Source organism: Cydia amplana, chromosome 1 (assembly GCF_948474715.1).
Source record: "Cydia amplana chromosome 1, ilCydAmpl1.1, whole genome shotgun sequence".
Taxonomy (NCBI): Eukaryota; Metazoa; Arthropoda; class Insecta; order Lepidoptera; family Tortricidae; genus Cydia; species Cydia amplana.
In genome coordinates, this window is record NC_086069.1 from 21,040,515 (window position 1) to 21,056,248 (window position 15,734).

General features: G+C 38.2%; 1 protein-coding gene across 4 annotated transcripts in view; it reads right to left on the bottom strand.

The window, feature by feature from the left end:
• Positions 1-5,227: 5,227 nt before the first annotated feature.
• The window catches only part of LOC134650365 (kinesin-like protein CG14535), a 317,841-nt gene continuing 307,334 nt past the window's right edge, over positions 5,228-15,734 (bottom strand). For all 4 annotated transcript variants that reach the window (XM_063505326.1, XM_063505321.1, XM_063505337.1 and 1 more), the window contains 5 exons: positions 15,484-15,690; positions 11,178-11,271; positions 9,544-9,741; positions 9,028-9,243; positions 5,228-8,789 (listed from right to left, as the gene is read on the bottom strand). In XM_063505326.1, coding sequence (XP_063361396.1) covers positions 6,088-8,789; positions 9,028-9,243; positions 9,544-9,741; positions 11,178-11,271; positions 15,484-15,690 — 3,417 coding nt within the window. In that variant the 3' untranslated portion in view covers positions 5,228-6,087. The remainder of the gene's footprint in view (positions 8,790-9,027; positions 9,244-9,543; positions 9,742-11,177; positions 11,272-15,483; positions 15,691-15,734) is intronic.

The following is a 15,734-nucleotide window of genomic DNA, read 5'->3' on the forward strand; positions in this document are numbered from 1 at the left end:
CAGGCCTAAGAAATTCGATTTGTGGCCGACGCCGACAAGCGCGGATTTGACGAAATATGTCACACTTCGTCGTTCCATCCAGCTCCCAAAACGACAACCAGTAAACGTATTCGGGAACGAAAATTCAAGTACACAGTAATTTTAATGCAAATACTGATCACTGACATGCGTTCGAACATACCTTTGCTTTATAAAGTGAATGCATGATCGCATTCTACCATTGTACCTATACGTTTTTTATGTTTGTATACTTTGTAGTTTGTAGTCAAACTACTAACTAAAAACAGGATATATGCGTTTGTAAAAAAATGTCTTTATTTACGTACTTGGATCTAAGCCGCTGTTCGGGATATGACTACTATATAAATTAAAAATATTACTTGATGGAACATGATGGAATTCTGAGCTAGGTAACATACATAGAGAAACATTAAAGATAGAGCAGCTCCGCAGCTCAGTTGGCAGCAGCGATATTGGACCGGTGTACCAAAGTTCGCAAGTTCGAGTAATGCCGGAGGTGTACATTTTTCCCTTTTTCCCTTTAATATAAAAATATACATCTTACATAACAAAACTACGGTCGATTTGATAACCTCCTCCTTTTTTTAATTCGGTTAAAAATAAAAATTAACTCCAGTTTTTTATATACTCGTATTCTGCTTTTAAATAGTCTTTATCTATCTAGTATTTGAGACTAAGCTTACATAGAGATGTCAAAATGAATAAAACTCACCTACTTCTTGCTCTAAATTCCCGGAGGCCAATTCAAACTTACATTGCGACATCTAAATGATGTCAGACGCCCGTGCATCTCGCTTGCGCCCATACATGTACGGACAAGTACGAGTAAAATGCACACGCGACTGACATCATTTATGTATCAATTTGATGTCACAATGTAAGTTTGAATTAGCCTCCAGTCCATAAAGCCTAACCAGCCAGTTTATACTGACAGGGCGCGTATCGGTTACAACAGGAACTAGAGACGCGCAATAAAATGAAACCGAACAGGGCCTGTGGTGAGTTGTCCGTTGGAAAGAAAGGTTTGTCGGGCAGCTGCAGTATTAGGTTCGGTATAAATAGCGATAGGTACCTGGCACATTCTTAGTTATTTAGTTCTCCTTATCATACTACATACAACCGAATACTTAATTCAGAAGGTTGACGAGGTAATTGCATGGTTAGTACTTCTGTAGTAAACTTATTTCGTACGTAAACTTATTTTCGTTGAAACTATGTCGTTTTTAGGGTTCCGTAGCCAAATGGCAAAAAACGGAACCCTTATAGATTCGTCATGTCTGTCTGTCTGTCCGTCCGTCTGTCCGTCTGTCTGTCCGTCCGTATGTCACAGCCAGTTTTTTCCGAAACTATAAGAACTATACTGTTGAAACTTGGTAAGTAGATGTATTCTGTGAACCGCATTAAGATTTTCACACAAAAATAGAAAAAAAAAACAATACATTTTGGGGGGTCCCCATACTGTGAACTGAAACACAAAAATTTTTTTTTCATCAAACCCATACGTGTGGGGTATCTATGGATAGGTCTTCAAAAATGATATTGAGGTTTCTAATATAATTTTTTTCTAAACTAAATAGTTTGCGCGAGAGACACTTCCAAAGTAGTAAAATGTGTGTCCCCCCTCTGTAACTTCTAAAATAAGAGAATGATAAAACTAAAAAAAATATATGATGTATATTACCATGCAAACTTCCACCGAAAATTGGTTTGAACGAGATCTAGTAAGTAGTTTTTTTTAATACGTCATAAATCCCCTGAATACGGAACCCTTCATGGGCGAGTCCGACTCGCACTTGGCCGCTTTTTACTTTTTTTATGATACAGGAGGCAAACGAGCAGATGAATCGCCTGATGGTTATAGCGATTACCGTCGCCCATAGACACCCACAACACTAGAGGGGTTTCAAGTGCGTTGCCGGATTTAAGATGGGAGTATGCTATTTTCTTGAAGGTTTGAAGGTTTAGCTGTGCGAGGCAGGAAACGCACAGCCGAGGACGGATCTTAATAGTGATGAAGATGGAAATTATGTAGAGCGATGGCGGAAAGAAGCGACAGGGATTAATCCGAGCAATTCTTCGGAGCACTCCCCGTAAAGACTTACTTTTTACTTAAAAATAAAATGAAAATCTCTCACACGCATTCAAACGGGTAGGAATTAAGAAGAAATCCTCTTGTGAATCATCTTCCTATAATTATAGGTTTTCTGTATAGGACCATACAGAAATCAAATAAAGGAAAGCCAGTAGTGCAACACTATCGCGACAACCTTTGAGTATTCATGCCACGTGCGACGTCGCCTTAATGTTTCCCGGATGGCCTTTTTAAAGAACAAAACTCGAACAATACAACTTAGCTTACTCCGTTACACCGCCTAATGTATTTTCTATTACAAGGTTAGTTTATTTTATAGCTTGACAATGTTTTCTTTTGAAAAAAACTAGGACGTTCGCAGTATACATTTTAATATGCAAAAACATGGAATAAACAACTACTTAACAATCTACTAACCTGCTTACCCCTGTATTGTTCAAACTTGAAACTTGCTTTGTTTGGATAATGATCCGGCGATAAATACTATTATCTGGGGGCACGGCCGTGCCCCCGCCAAGACGAGACAAAGGGCAAAAGGCAGTTAACCTTTTCGACGCCGTGTCAAACACAAAAGCTGTTTCTCAGACGCCACGTCACCGAAGTGTCAAAACTGAAATTGAACTTTATGCATATGCACCTAAGTCTATGTTGCTCTGTGGTCTATGACCGATTAATACGTCTTTGGCGTTGGACCTGCGGTGCGTATATATCGGTAATTGGCGTCCAAAAGGTTAACTATGTAACACATTTGTATGAAAAACTGTTCAAACAATATAGGAACAGGGCAAATAAAAAAAGATAACATATCTAATGTGTCACTCGTTAATCCTTTTCGTTCTCATCTAGCCATAATACATAAAGCCATGAAATATTACATAGGTAGTTATTATTTCTTTGTACCTTTCTGTGCTCTGCGCGTGCTATTGTTTCAGTCTGCAGTTACTACATATTTTCCGTAAATTTTAAAATAAGCTCTATTCGGTCTGACCATAAGTTTCATTCTTGCTTACCGTTCACTACTTTCCATAATCGTTACAAATTATTTTGCAAAATGCTTTATTCCTTTGTGATAAGGTTGGTTTTGGAACGCCGTTAGTCAGTATCGGTATTCGATATGTCGCGTCTGGTGGCTTGGCGTGCTCGTCACGTAGTGCGTTGGGTCCCGGTGGTGCTCGGTTTGTTGGTGGTATTATTTATCCGCCTGTTTGATGGGTGTTATGTTGCGACAAGCGATAAGTTGATGAAGTTTATAATTGAAACTACATTGTATCTTTTTAACTAAACTGACGAAGAATGGAGGCATTGTTTTTGTAGTGTCTGCACGTAATTAGTAATTTATAATGCCCACCCACCAGGGCCACAATCATAAAACACACGTCCTAGGCCAGTTCGCACGTATACTGAAATCATAATGAAATCTGAATGATGTCATTTAGTTATCGTCTCCCTCGCGCCAATACACGACAAGACAATAAATACGAGCTAAGGACACGATAGCTGAATGACATCATTTTGATGTCAGTGTACAGTCAGCTGAAGAGAAAAGGTACCACCCCTGCATACAAACTTCTATGTAATTTCTATGTACGTTAGAGTTTGCCTGACAGTCGCAGAATGGCCGCTAAGCGAGCATTGACGAATGCGAGGAAAATTCGCGCTTTTATTTCCATACTTACCTACATTATTTCGGCTTCGATTGACGTTTTCTTGAACCTTTTGCCTTCAGCTCATCGCACTTATCCCAGAAATCGCTAATGCGTGAAGTCCTGCACGGAACTCTTAATACTTTATGGAGACATATGATTTGAAAAGTGGGTTTATTTATCACTTAATAATAATAATTTAGTAGAAAAACTGCCATTTATCTAAATAAACAAAAATATTAATAGTAAATAACCTCTGTAATCTCTGTCCTCTTGGCTTGTGATCTCTCTGTCTGACCTTCATATATCTTGCACTCCCCTCGCGGTGAGCCTGCGGCTTCACCTACATCTGCGTGAACAGCTCTTGTTACTGCACGTTAACTAACATTATAGTAAAACGTTGCAAAATAAACCTTAAACACGAAGTGCAAGGGTGCTTTATCATAAAACATTGAACAAGGACCTAATAGTAAAATTGTCCATCTGTGGCCTGACTCGTAATTAAATGAAATCTTTATTACTTTGCTTTGTCATGCCTTAAATTAAGCAGGTTAAGTCATTTTTAAATTCTACTTAGTATTTTGGGTAGGTATTTTAGGATGAGAACACATTTTTATTTAGTATGAATATTATGTGCATCGCACCCGAAACGGAATGCATAGGTAAACCAATGAGTTTACAATCTAGTCTTAATAATATAAGCATGTTATTGTGATCGCGAATGAGGACCCAAGATACAAACATGGAATAAGTACCTACTTGAGGTGGCGAGGTACTTTAACATAAAGTGATCAGGAGTTGTTATATCTTTAAGCCGGATATGGCGAAGAATAGGCGCTCAGAAAGCGTTTGTAAGTAGAGTTAATCTTGTAATTCCATATACAAACATACATACCTACAAGAATAATATTCTCTCTCAGAATTTACATAAATTATCGTTGCCCACAAATTGCCTTTCTGGGTAATATTTCTCTTCCCTTTCCAATTTCCTAAAGATTACCTTCTAAAACATAAAAAGGGAAATCTTTTTAGCACCCGATAAGCGTTATGGGCTAAGCAGCTGCCACTTTAACAAATTATTGGGAGATTTCTAAAAAAAAGTTGTCACCCCTAAAAGAGGGTAAACGTCTTATTTGATAGCATGATTTTGTCGGGGCGCACAGAGAATGTTAAATTACTGGCGAAATGAAAGATAATAGCGCCCCCTTACGGCGGGGGAAACTTGTTCCACTTTCGAGGAAAAAGTTTGTGCCCCAAAAGATTTTGAAATTCAACCCCTGGGGTGGTGGGAAGTTTTGAGTTTCATCTTATTTATTCATAGGTTCGCTATAAGTACTTATTGCATTAAGGGATTTTGGGATACCTTCTGGTAGGCGATTAATTATTTAGCTGCTTGATAAAAAGGGAAATATTACTTAGCTTAACCATTTTAATTGTTTAATATTAAGGGATTTAAAATAAAGCTCTAATGTCAGTTGAAATTGAACAATTTATTGTGAACTAATACGAACGCATAGTAAAATTTAGGATACATATTTGTAATATTAATCGTATCATAACAAAACATTGACGATATAAGCGATAACTAAGTTCACCAACATTTGATAAAGCCACAGTAATTAGAATTAAGTGTAATCAAGTCTTATTTACACACGGACACGCCGACAGTGAACGTTAATAATTACATTATAAAAAAATATTAAAGCTATACAAAACATGGCAAATGACAACAGTCTTAGTACTAGAACATTTCATTTCTGTTGTGCCTTGTAATCCTGATTGGATTAACACAAAAGTTTACAATGACCGGTTTCCAATAAGAACCGAACAAATGAAGGATCATAAGTAGGTAGCATTTATTATTGAGGTTAGTGCATATCAAGGAAGAGAGAAGAAGACTCACAATATGATTGTCTAGGAGGAAGACGGAGGAAGACTTTTGATCTTGCTTCAATTTTACAATCAAGTTGGTACAAAAGCTACATTTAACATTTCTCAGATAAAGTTACACGATAAGTGATTCAAGTTCTGACAGTATAAAAGTACAAAAATCAGCTGAAGTATAACAATGTTATCAAGAGTCATTTAAATACGTCTGTATTTACAGTAATACAACGTCAATTTTATAAGTAACTGAGCACATAAGAAGCAACGTTTAGAAAAATACAACGGTAACCTCATTGGTTTAGTGCAAAAGCCTTAACTATATAAAAACGAGTATATCTAGAGTACAAAAGCAGTCTCCAGATTAAATTCGGTAACGTTAAGGGTATGTAAATGCTATTTAGTAATTTTACTCTATTCGTTTGATCGACCCATTCAATCATCACATTAAAAATCACTAATTTCAGGGTCTGTATCAGCATATTTGCATGCAAAGGGATTTCGCAGCCACGAGCAAAAAGACCGGTCACTATGTTGTTTGTATTTGGCCGTCGTGTGTTTCTTCGCGTGCGCTCGGGCCACCGCCGCTCTCCGCGTCGGGTATGAGTCTAAAGATGATGCATCTGAATCTCTCGGGACAGAGTCGTAGCCAGACTCGGCTCGTCTCGAGGTAGCTGCGGGGCTATGTTTCCCTGTTCTCGGTGTAGATTCGTGGCCGCTATCGTAACCATCCGGTTTAGAACTGCCAACAATTCTTGCTACACTTTTATCTCCCTTTTCATTCTTCTCCGAACGCGGTTCAGTTGTGACTACTGGAGGTGTAACTTCTAGGTGAAGATTTGACTTCAACTCTCGAAAATTATTTGACGGCGCACCATTACCTGGTATTCGCTTTTCTTCTCGTAAATTTGGATCAGATGCTCCATCTGGATGCCTCAATGATGCTATTCTAGCGTCTGTAATGTCGTTTCCTCTGTATCTTTCGAAAGGGCCGTAGGTGTCGTTCTGTGCACATTCTATATCTTGAAAAGCACCACACTCTCCAACCGCACTACCCGGTCGAGACATAGTTCTCTTGCAACTATCACATATTTTATCACTGGGTCGATACGCGGGTTCACTGTAAACTGAACCATCACCGTGAAATTCTTCTGTATCTCTAACATTGCAAAGTGACAGTGACTGAAACTGGGGAGCGATCCTCGTGTTGGGTAAGTCATTATTGTCCAACATTTTTCTAGAACCGTACAGTTCAGCAAGCCCCAGCATGTCGTCTATTCTCGAACGAGATGATGGTAAACTTTCGTGAGGATTCACATCACCGCTTAAGGCATATTCGTAACAAAAATTTTCTGTATAAAACCCGAGTGTTTGTCTGAGATATGCTTCGTTTCTAATTTGTCGTTCGACTTCACTATATAATGATAATGTATCTGTAAATGTTGATGCTACGGTTAAGTTTTCTTGACTAAGAATCCTCAGCGGATGATCCTCTGCGTCTTCCTGGTCCGCATCCTGGAAATGATTATCCGTGTAACCCATACAAAGTGCGATGTCTTCTTCGGTTACTTGTAAGCAACTATCTTGCATTGGTACCGGTTCTAACGGTTCCTCTATTTCTATAATTTCTAAGATTTCGTCATCATCTTCTGCTAGCCTACTTAGACCATGAGCGTCAATATCTCTGCTATGGTTAGACATTAATTCATCATCCATTCTCATTCGTTCTTTATATTTACTATCTAAGCTCTCCATAGATACTTCTCTACTACTTAGACTACTTGGCTGCATTATAGGCAGAGCGGGTGGAATTTCTGCTAGTTCCTCACTATCGTCATCGTCATCTATGTCATTCTTTGCAATAATTTTACTATTAGACTTCTTAGGTGTTTGAGTGTCAACTGGTGGACCTATGCTCTCTTCTTCTATTGCATTGCCCTTTGAAGCAGCTTTTAGGCCAGTTCTTACTGTAGACTCTTCAACGTGAATGCGCTTTGCTGACTCTTTCAATGGTTCCATTTTGTGTGTTGCCTCTGGTTCCTCTAAAACCTTTTGTGTTAAATTTTTGTGACTTGGCTGACTTTTATGGCTGGGGGAATTGTGTCGAGATTTATGGATTTGTGATGTTTGATTTTCAACCCACTTCCTAATCATATTCTTCTTATGATTATCCATGTAGCCGTATCCAATATTTTCGCTACCATGTGAACCAAGTATGCCAATTTGCAAGGGTAGTTGGTTGGATTGAATCGGAACTGATTCAAATTGTAATGGCAATTTCGTTTCTTGCATTGGTCCATCGATCCAAGTTTCACGTTGTTTTTCTTGAGTTTCTTTTATGATATGCCTAACTTCTACTAATTTTGATTTAGATATTCGAGGACCATCTATCCATTGTTCGTCACTAGTACTTTTAACATCTTCTGTATGTTTTGAACATACTTTTTTAACGGGCGTTAGTTTAGAAGTGGCGGAATGAACTGGTGAAGACTTTGGAGTGTGAGTTGACGATTGTAGGGCAGTCTTCATGGGAGAAGCTTTAGGGGAAAAGTGTAATTTATGAACAGGGCTTTTTTCTTCAATAACTTTAGATAAAGATGATTTGTGTTTATGTTCTAACGCTGACCCTCTCAGTGCTTTACTTATTACACCTCTATTGTCGCCAGAGTTCATGTGTGGAATATATACTGGTGGATGTTCACCATCAGTTGCATCATCTAATGGTCCGACGTATATAACAGTGTCTGCGGACAGGTCACTGCTAGAAGGATCTGGTTCACTGCTACTGGGTTTTGATGCATCTTCTCCTGAACTGCCTCCAGATCCCGCGTTGTTGTTAGCAGAATATTTAATTTTTCTTCTTCTGAGCCTGTGTATTCTCGATGCTAATTGTAAAGTAGTCAAAGTATCAGAGTAGTTTTGTACGGTAGGCGACACATGGACTATCATGGCAGTATGACAAGTGAGCGACCCAAGGCATTCCTTAAGTACGTGTGTGAGATTATGATCTCTGTACGGTAGATGCCTTTGCCCATTAAATATTGCCAGTAATATATTTCCTAGACCAGAAAGCGGGATTCCTCCGCTAGCTTTACCTCGTTCTGAGTTTCCTAAGTCAATTAAATGCAGGCGACTCCGACCTCCGGCGACTGTGAACAAGAAACTTCATTAGTTTACATTGATTTGTACATACCGAGTGATTTTGTGTGAAACAAAGTTTTTCTTTTTCCTAGTTTAATTGATGTCAAATTTATTTTTCATTTTCATAATAGTCTATTTAAATAAAAATGTATTTGCCTTAAGTTAAGTAAAAAACCCTTGAATAATCGTAGAGTGAAAGCGATTTCGTTTATTTTTTGAAGTATGATATTGTTTTGGACAACTTACCTGCCCCTTTTCCACCAACACTGTACTGGTACACATGCAGAGTGTACAGAAGATGGCTGTCCTTCCCCTCCTCCCTCGCCCCCCGCGTGGCTAGGGCGGCGTCTAGGTAGAAGGCTGCCTTCTCCGCGCTATGCACGCGCAACTCTGACTGGTTCTGGAGATGCGTCCCGAATAGAGGGTCGTCTCGAAGGTAGACGCCGGGCGATTGTTCGGTATCTGTTGATAAGAATAATAGAAAATTAGCAGATTTAGGCTGCAAGCTTTTCATAACTCTTGAATTTATAGGTAGGTACTAGGTACAAATCGCAGGTGGCTCTGCGTCAAAACATTGTGTTCCGCAGTTAACCCAGTCTCTTGCTTCAAAAAGAAAATTCACAGTCTTCAAATAAGAAATAGATATTTGTTTCGTTTTAGTAATGACGTGACGCTTCACTACTGGTAGTGCCAACTGATACACAACTGATGGGAAATAAAAGCATTGTTTTTCACTCATACATTACCGTTCGTTGCGCTTACCATTTTGATAGGGTGTCAGCAAATCTCTGATTTGGTTGGTATTGGTGCACAGCTCAACGGCAGACACTCGTATGGAGAACCTTGTGCCGCACTTGTGGCGCTGCTCAGCGATACCCCGGAACAGCCAGGCGATGGCGCACGGGATGGCGCCCAGCGACGCCGCCGGGTCCGGTCGCCCCAACATTGTGTACGATTTACCTGGAGAGTTTAAGTGGATTATTAGATGATGAAAAATGGTTTTGGTTACTTCCTTCGATAACCCTTGCCAGTCTTCTGTAAGTATAGTTTATATTATTATAGTTAGAGAGAGTCAAAACTGCTCTGCCTAGGCACAAATAAGTAGCAATATTTTGACATACTTCCGTTGGGCATCGTTCCATTAAATAAATTCCTAGATTTCCATTTCCGAAAAACTTTTAGTATTCAAAGCTGGTGACGACAAAGCAGACCGCAAGTTATTTCGCTATTTATCAAGTGAACTATAAAGTGCGGCGCGAAGTTCCGCCCGCCTCGCCTCGTCGCCTCCGAATTTGCATCGAAATGGGAAAGAGTCTGAGTCTTAATTGAAAGTTTGATAAACGCAAAAGGTGAGAAAGCGGCTTTCTCCTAAATAGCCATAACTTATATTACTTGAACTTGAGAGAAAGTCAGAAACTGAAATAAAATGAAACCCTATACAACACAAAACGTAAAATAAATATTTGGGGACAATCTTCCCCAAATCAACCTAGCCCCAAACTAAGCAAACCTTGTATGTACTACGTGCATGTCAATATCGGGCATTCTTGACGCCAATTTAACGAATCTCATTGGGTTTCTTACTAAACTAGTGACTCTGTGAGTTGTACCGACCTCGAGCACCCCATTCAAAATTCAAAACAATTATATTGTTTGTCACGGCACTACCAATTTAAATATCTCCAGGATTTAAAAATATATCCTTCGGTAACAATATGCGGTATATAATTACTTAATAGAAAATGTGCATCGTCTAGAGATTTCAACGAGAGAATTAGGTCATGATTTTAATGCTCTGCAAATCGTTTTTGCAAGGTATTCCGAGTAATCCCGCTCAGGATAATAATCCGTAAGAACAATAAGGAGGCTTATATTTTCATTACGGCGATAATTCAGAACGAGGTAAAGTAACAAGCCTCTTCTTACCCCTACCTCGAGGATTATGGTTTTAAATGCAAATTGAATGAAAGCTCGCCAAATGAAACTTCACCGGGAGCCAGATCCCACTAAAACCGAGCTTAGAGAACATGCCGCTTATTTTGGGGATTCTCAAACTGAGTGAATAATTTCCTATCTTGTTTTAATTACCGCCACGTATATGAGTGCACAGGCACCGATCAAGTTTGTCTCGGATTAGCTTTAAATATAACTTATGTGGGATCATTTCCTTTTGTGACTTGCAGCGATAAGTTCGGAATCAAGAAATAACTCTGCATGCCGTAAGCCCGGGTGTAGTACATTTTCAACCGATTTTGGAAGAAGTAAAATTATTTTTTAGATACATATTTTGTAGTTTTGCTCTATATTAATTTAGCTCCTGAAAGTAGTTATCAAAAACGCAGTCATGTACGTACCTACGATACATATAATGTATTAAGAATAAGTAATATTTTTACCTAGTCCTGCGTGTCCAAAACAGAAGAGGCAACCGTCCGTTCCGTTGATCACCGCGTGGATAACGTCCGTGAGAGCGCTCGAACATATCTCCGTCTGTAACAACAATAATCTAGGCTGGAATGCTTTCTATAAATTAAATGTTTTAATACCTAACTTAGGTCTAACAAAACGCAGCTGATAATCCTCCAATAGCTGAACATTAGATAATTATTTAAATCGTAATCGTAATGTTCATTCTATTGGGAGATACCAAACTAAATTCATCTTTTTTGTAATATAGGTACCTAAGTACATTTACAATATAGTTACATACTTACACACACCAGTAAAGTCAACCCTACTGGTATGACACACTTTGCGTTGAGAGATAGATATAATAAAGACATTGCTTTTTATTACAATTAACATTTGTAAAAATACCTACCTAATCAAAACGGTTTCAATAAATGAAAAATTAAACTTAGTTAAACGTTTTGTTTGTGTTGACCTTGTGTCATAAGGGATTTAGAAAGGAAAACTTCGCTACGCCAGCGTTAGAGGTAATGCATTGAATAATTTAAGCAAATCTGCCACTTACATCATGTTTACGTTGCAAAGCCGGGCTGAGCCGCGGCACACCTCGGGATCTGTCGGCAGACCTCGGTAGCCTTCGGCAGATCTCGGAAAATCTTGTTTTTTTTTATTATACAGAGATAATTAAAAGGGCTTAAGGTTTGCCCCCAGATTATGTTAGAATGCTATTTACTCGTACAGTTTTTTGGGATGTTAATGTTTTGACATGTTTCCTTAGATAGTTTGTATGTTGACGAAGTTGAAAATAGGTTATTATTGTTTACATTTTTCGTCGATGCGATCCAAAAATGCTAAAGCCGTTACTAAGCCCACAAGTTGATATGAGGTTTTAAGTAGTTTAATGTTATTTTAATAATTATGTATACAATGGTCAGGTGTAAATGCCGTTAATTGTTTATGAGGGATAGGTATATAATCGGCCCTTTGTGAGTGTAGCTAACTGGCAATAGACAGTAATTTTTCTCCCTGAACAATTACCATAGCAAAAAGTAGTAGGTAATCGTATCACAACTATTACACATTAAGTATGTTGTCGTTTGATACCTATATGTGCTGGAAAATATGCAATGTAAAATTAATAATAAACTAAATATTTAGTAATTAATTATTTAAATTCCGTCTTAGCAACCCCACTCGAACAAATTCATTTGGCGGGAATATTGAAATTGTTGTGAATGAAAATTTTAATGGCCCCTCGTCGCTAATTGAAAGCGTTTAGATCCAGCGCAAGAGGGCAGTTAATTATTTAAAAAAACATCGCAATTTGTTATGAGAGGTGTTTCATCCAGTTAACGAATTGAGGGAATTATAAGGTTTACGTATTCGTTGGATGATTGTGCGTAAGAATTTTGGAATAAAAAATGTTTCTGTTTTTGGTTTAACGGAATAATCTTTGAAGGAAACTATTAACTTGGAAGATGTAATTAAAAAAAACCGGATTTATTTGATACCCGTTCTAACAAAAGTGAGTAATTATTTTGAAAGTGAAACATAGTATACTACCTAAGCAGCTATTCAAATGTTATTGTCTTATTGTACACTCCAGTAACACAGGACATTTGTAGTTTAACCACCCAGAAGGTGACAATCTGGTTTAAAGTTCTTAACGAATTCTATCTGGGCGAATTCCGGTTCAGAGGCTAGTATGCGTATAATTAGGGAGGAGCCTGTACCTAAGTGATACCTATGTAAATCCATTATAACACGAAGTGACCGTCCGCTAAGCTGGGCCGAGGTTCGTAAGCCGCTGTCAGCCCACTGTCAGGCTGTCAGCCGAATTATTGCACGCCACTGTACACGTACAGTCCAAGCGACAGCTACAATCATGTCTTGTGAAATTTAATTAAGTTATATTTAGTCGGTATTCCATTATGCTACTTTTCGATTTACGGTCAAAACGACAAGAACAGTAAAATGTGTTACTTGAAAATAGGGACTTAACCCATCGTACGCTTAAACACGGATCCGTGCGTGAGAATTTAAATCTATTGTTTTAAATGTCAAGGTCACTTTTTCAATGAACAAATTTGACAGGCCGCATACGAGGGGTTAAGTCACGTGACATTCGTAGCATCTGTCATCCCAATATATTTTATTTTCGTTTGGCGTTTGTCGATGTACGATTGTCATCTTGGCTAGGCCCTCAGCAAATTTTAATATTGCAGTGATACAGAGGCTTAGGAGAATTGGCATAAAACTCCTTAAGCCTAATACCTAGAAAACGGTATTTTAATCGTTACTACATCTAGAGTAGTATAAAAATGTTCCCAGTTATATATCTCAAATATTTTACAATTGATATAATTATACTATAGATAGTGGCCTAAACCACCTACGTAGGTACTTTATATCATAGACAAAACAAACATTATAGGAATGGCGTCGCACCACGTAACTAAATGACTTACGCACAGTGCCATAATAATTTTATTAATGTTCGGTTAATACCCAATCGTTAACTGCCGTATTTTCGTGTAAATGTACTATTAGGGAACTCGTACGAATGTAATTCCGATGCGCATTTAAGCCAGTGCCTAACGCGCTAGATAAAGGGGATTACACACTATTAATGACTGCGGAATGCAGAGTTACGGCGAAATTTATGAGGATATTGTGGAATAGTCTAATTAGGCTCAGGTAGGCTGTCATTTCATAGTGTTTTAGAACCAATCTTACCTGTTGCTATGATTACCATTGTATTTAATTTATTTCACAAGTTAACAATCGAGTAAGTTTTTTTATAAGTAAAGTTAAGCATGTACTTTGTGCTATAGCACAACTGCAACTGCATTAAAATTGAGGAATATTAGGTAGGTAGGTGTAGAAAATGCCTGACATTTTTATACAATACCGGAATTTTGTAAGAACGCAAAACTTGCTAATATCCGAACGATGTACGGTTAACAATGTAGGCATTTCGTTTTCCACGGAGCGATGCAAGGAGATGGTGGTTTAAAATTGAACGATGGCGGAACGTACAGTACTTTCGGTAAATCTAACGTTACAGAGTATGAAACGATTGCCACCTGCCTATTATTATAGGTATCTACCTAGGTACGGATTTCATAAAGAATCATACCTACGTACCTATAACTAGACCTTCATATCTGTTTGTATAGATAAGTAGGTCTTTATTATTTCGTTTTCTGTGCATTTACAGTAAAAATACGGTTGCGTAAAAAATAAATTATTATAGCCAGATGTTTTAAAAATATTTATAAGATAATAGATATTTAGATTTTTTTTGCAGGCATCCTACAAACATTCTACCCGAAAGCAGGTAAATAGAAAAAAATATCCCCATTTTTTATTTTAAACAATTACTATGATTTTTTCCTAAAATGAGTTAAAAAAATGTATAGGTACATATATGTAAAGCTAGTCAAATATCAATTCGTAAGTGTAGCCCTAGCATTCAAGAAAACCGAAATAAAATTAATAAACATCGAAAAGCTAATAAATCTACAAATGTACGGCGCGTGTGATATTTGGTTTTGATGCTTTTTAAACGACCTAGAAAAGGTATTTTTATAAAAATCCTACAGATAAGATATAAACACTATATCTTGTTTCAAAGAACCTATTTTTTTGTTTAAAATACTCGGATATAATGTTAAAATGTATTTAGTTACTGCTGCGAACATTCCAAACTGGGTAACAAAAATGCGATAGTATAAGAAGTTGCATAATAAATACTTCATAGTTCATGACATTTTCTTTATCCTCGAGCAACGGAATACCTAAAGTAATTTCATTTTATCTTCAAATAGCTGAAAAGATACTTACCTCATAAAGTTGACGCCGGGCGCGAAACGTTGAGAGATACATTTTTGAAAAGGTCGTGAAATGATAGGTCGACTTACCTGCAGTAATTTAGTTTGCGGAAAATAAACTAGCGCCATCGCGCGGCATCAATTGCCAATCTTTAGTTAAATTGGGGAGCTTAGTTCTGTTATATAGAAGGGCAAACGAGCTTTCATTCAAACTTATAAAATGTGACAATGTGGAGGAATATATTAGTAGGTAGGTATATGTAATCATAGACATTTTCATAATTTCACCCCACCAATTATTTACTTTTAGAAGGCCACTTCAAACGCTGCACGTCAAATGTGGCCACGCCGACCTTTCTGTCCTCGGAGGCGGGGGCGGCGCCGGCGCCGGTAGTGTTCTCGCAGAGGCTCATTAAATGAATTTTGTTTCTTGATCTTGTCCGCCAAGGTCAAACTTTACCTGTGAGTCATCCTGTGAGAAGATCGCGTCAAACGCGAACATCTTCGGCGCGGCCACGCCGACCTTCCTGTCCTCGGGGGCGGCGGCGGCGCCGGTGGTGTTCTCGCAGAGGCTCACTTGTTTCTTGCGTTTGTCCAAGGAGAACGTTTGGGTGCCACTCGTGAAGGGACCTTCGCCCGAGGCGCCGACACGAAGCATCACTTTCACCTGAAACAATATAAATATTATTGGTAAATAAATAATATGTTCAC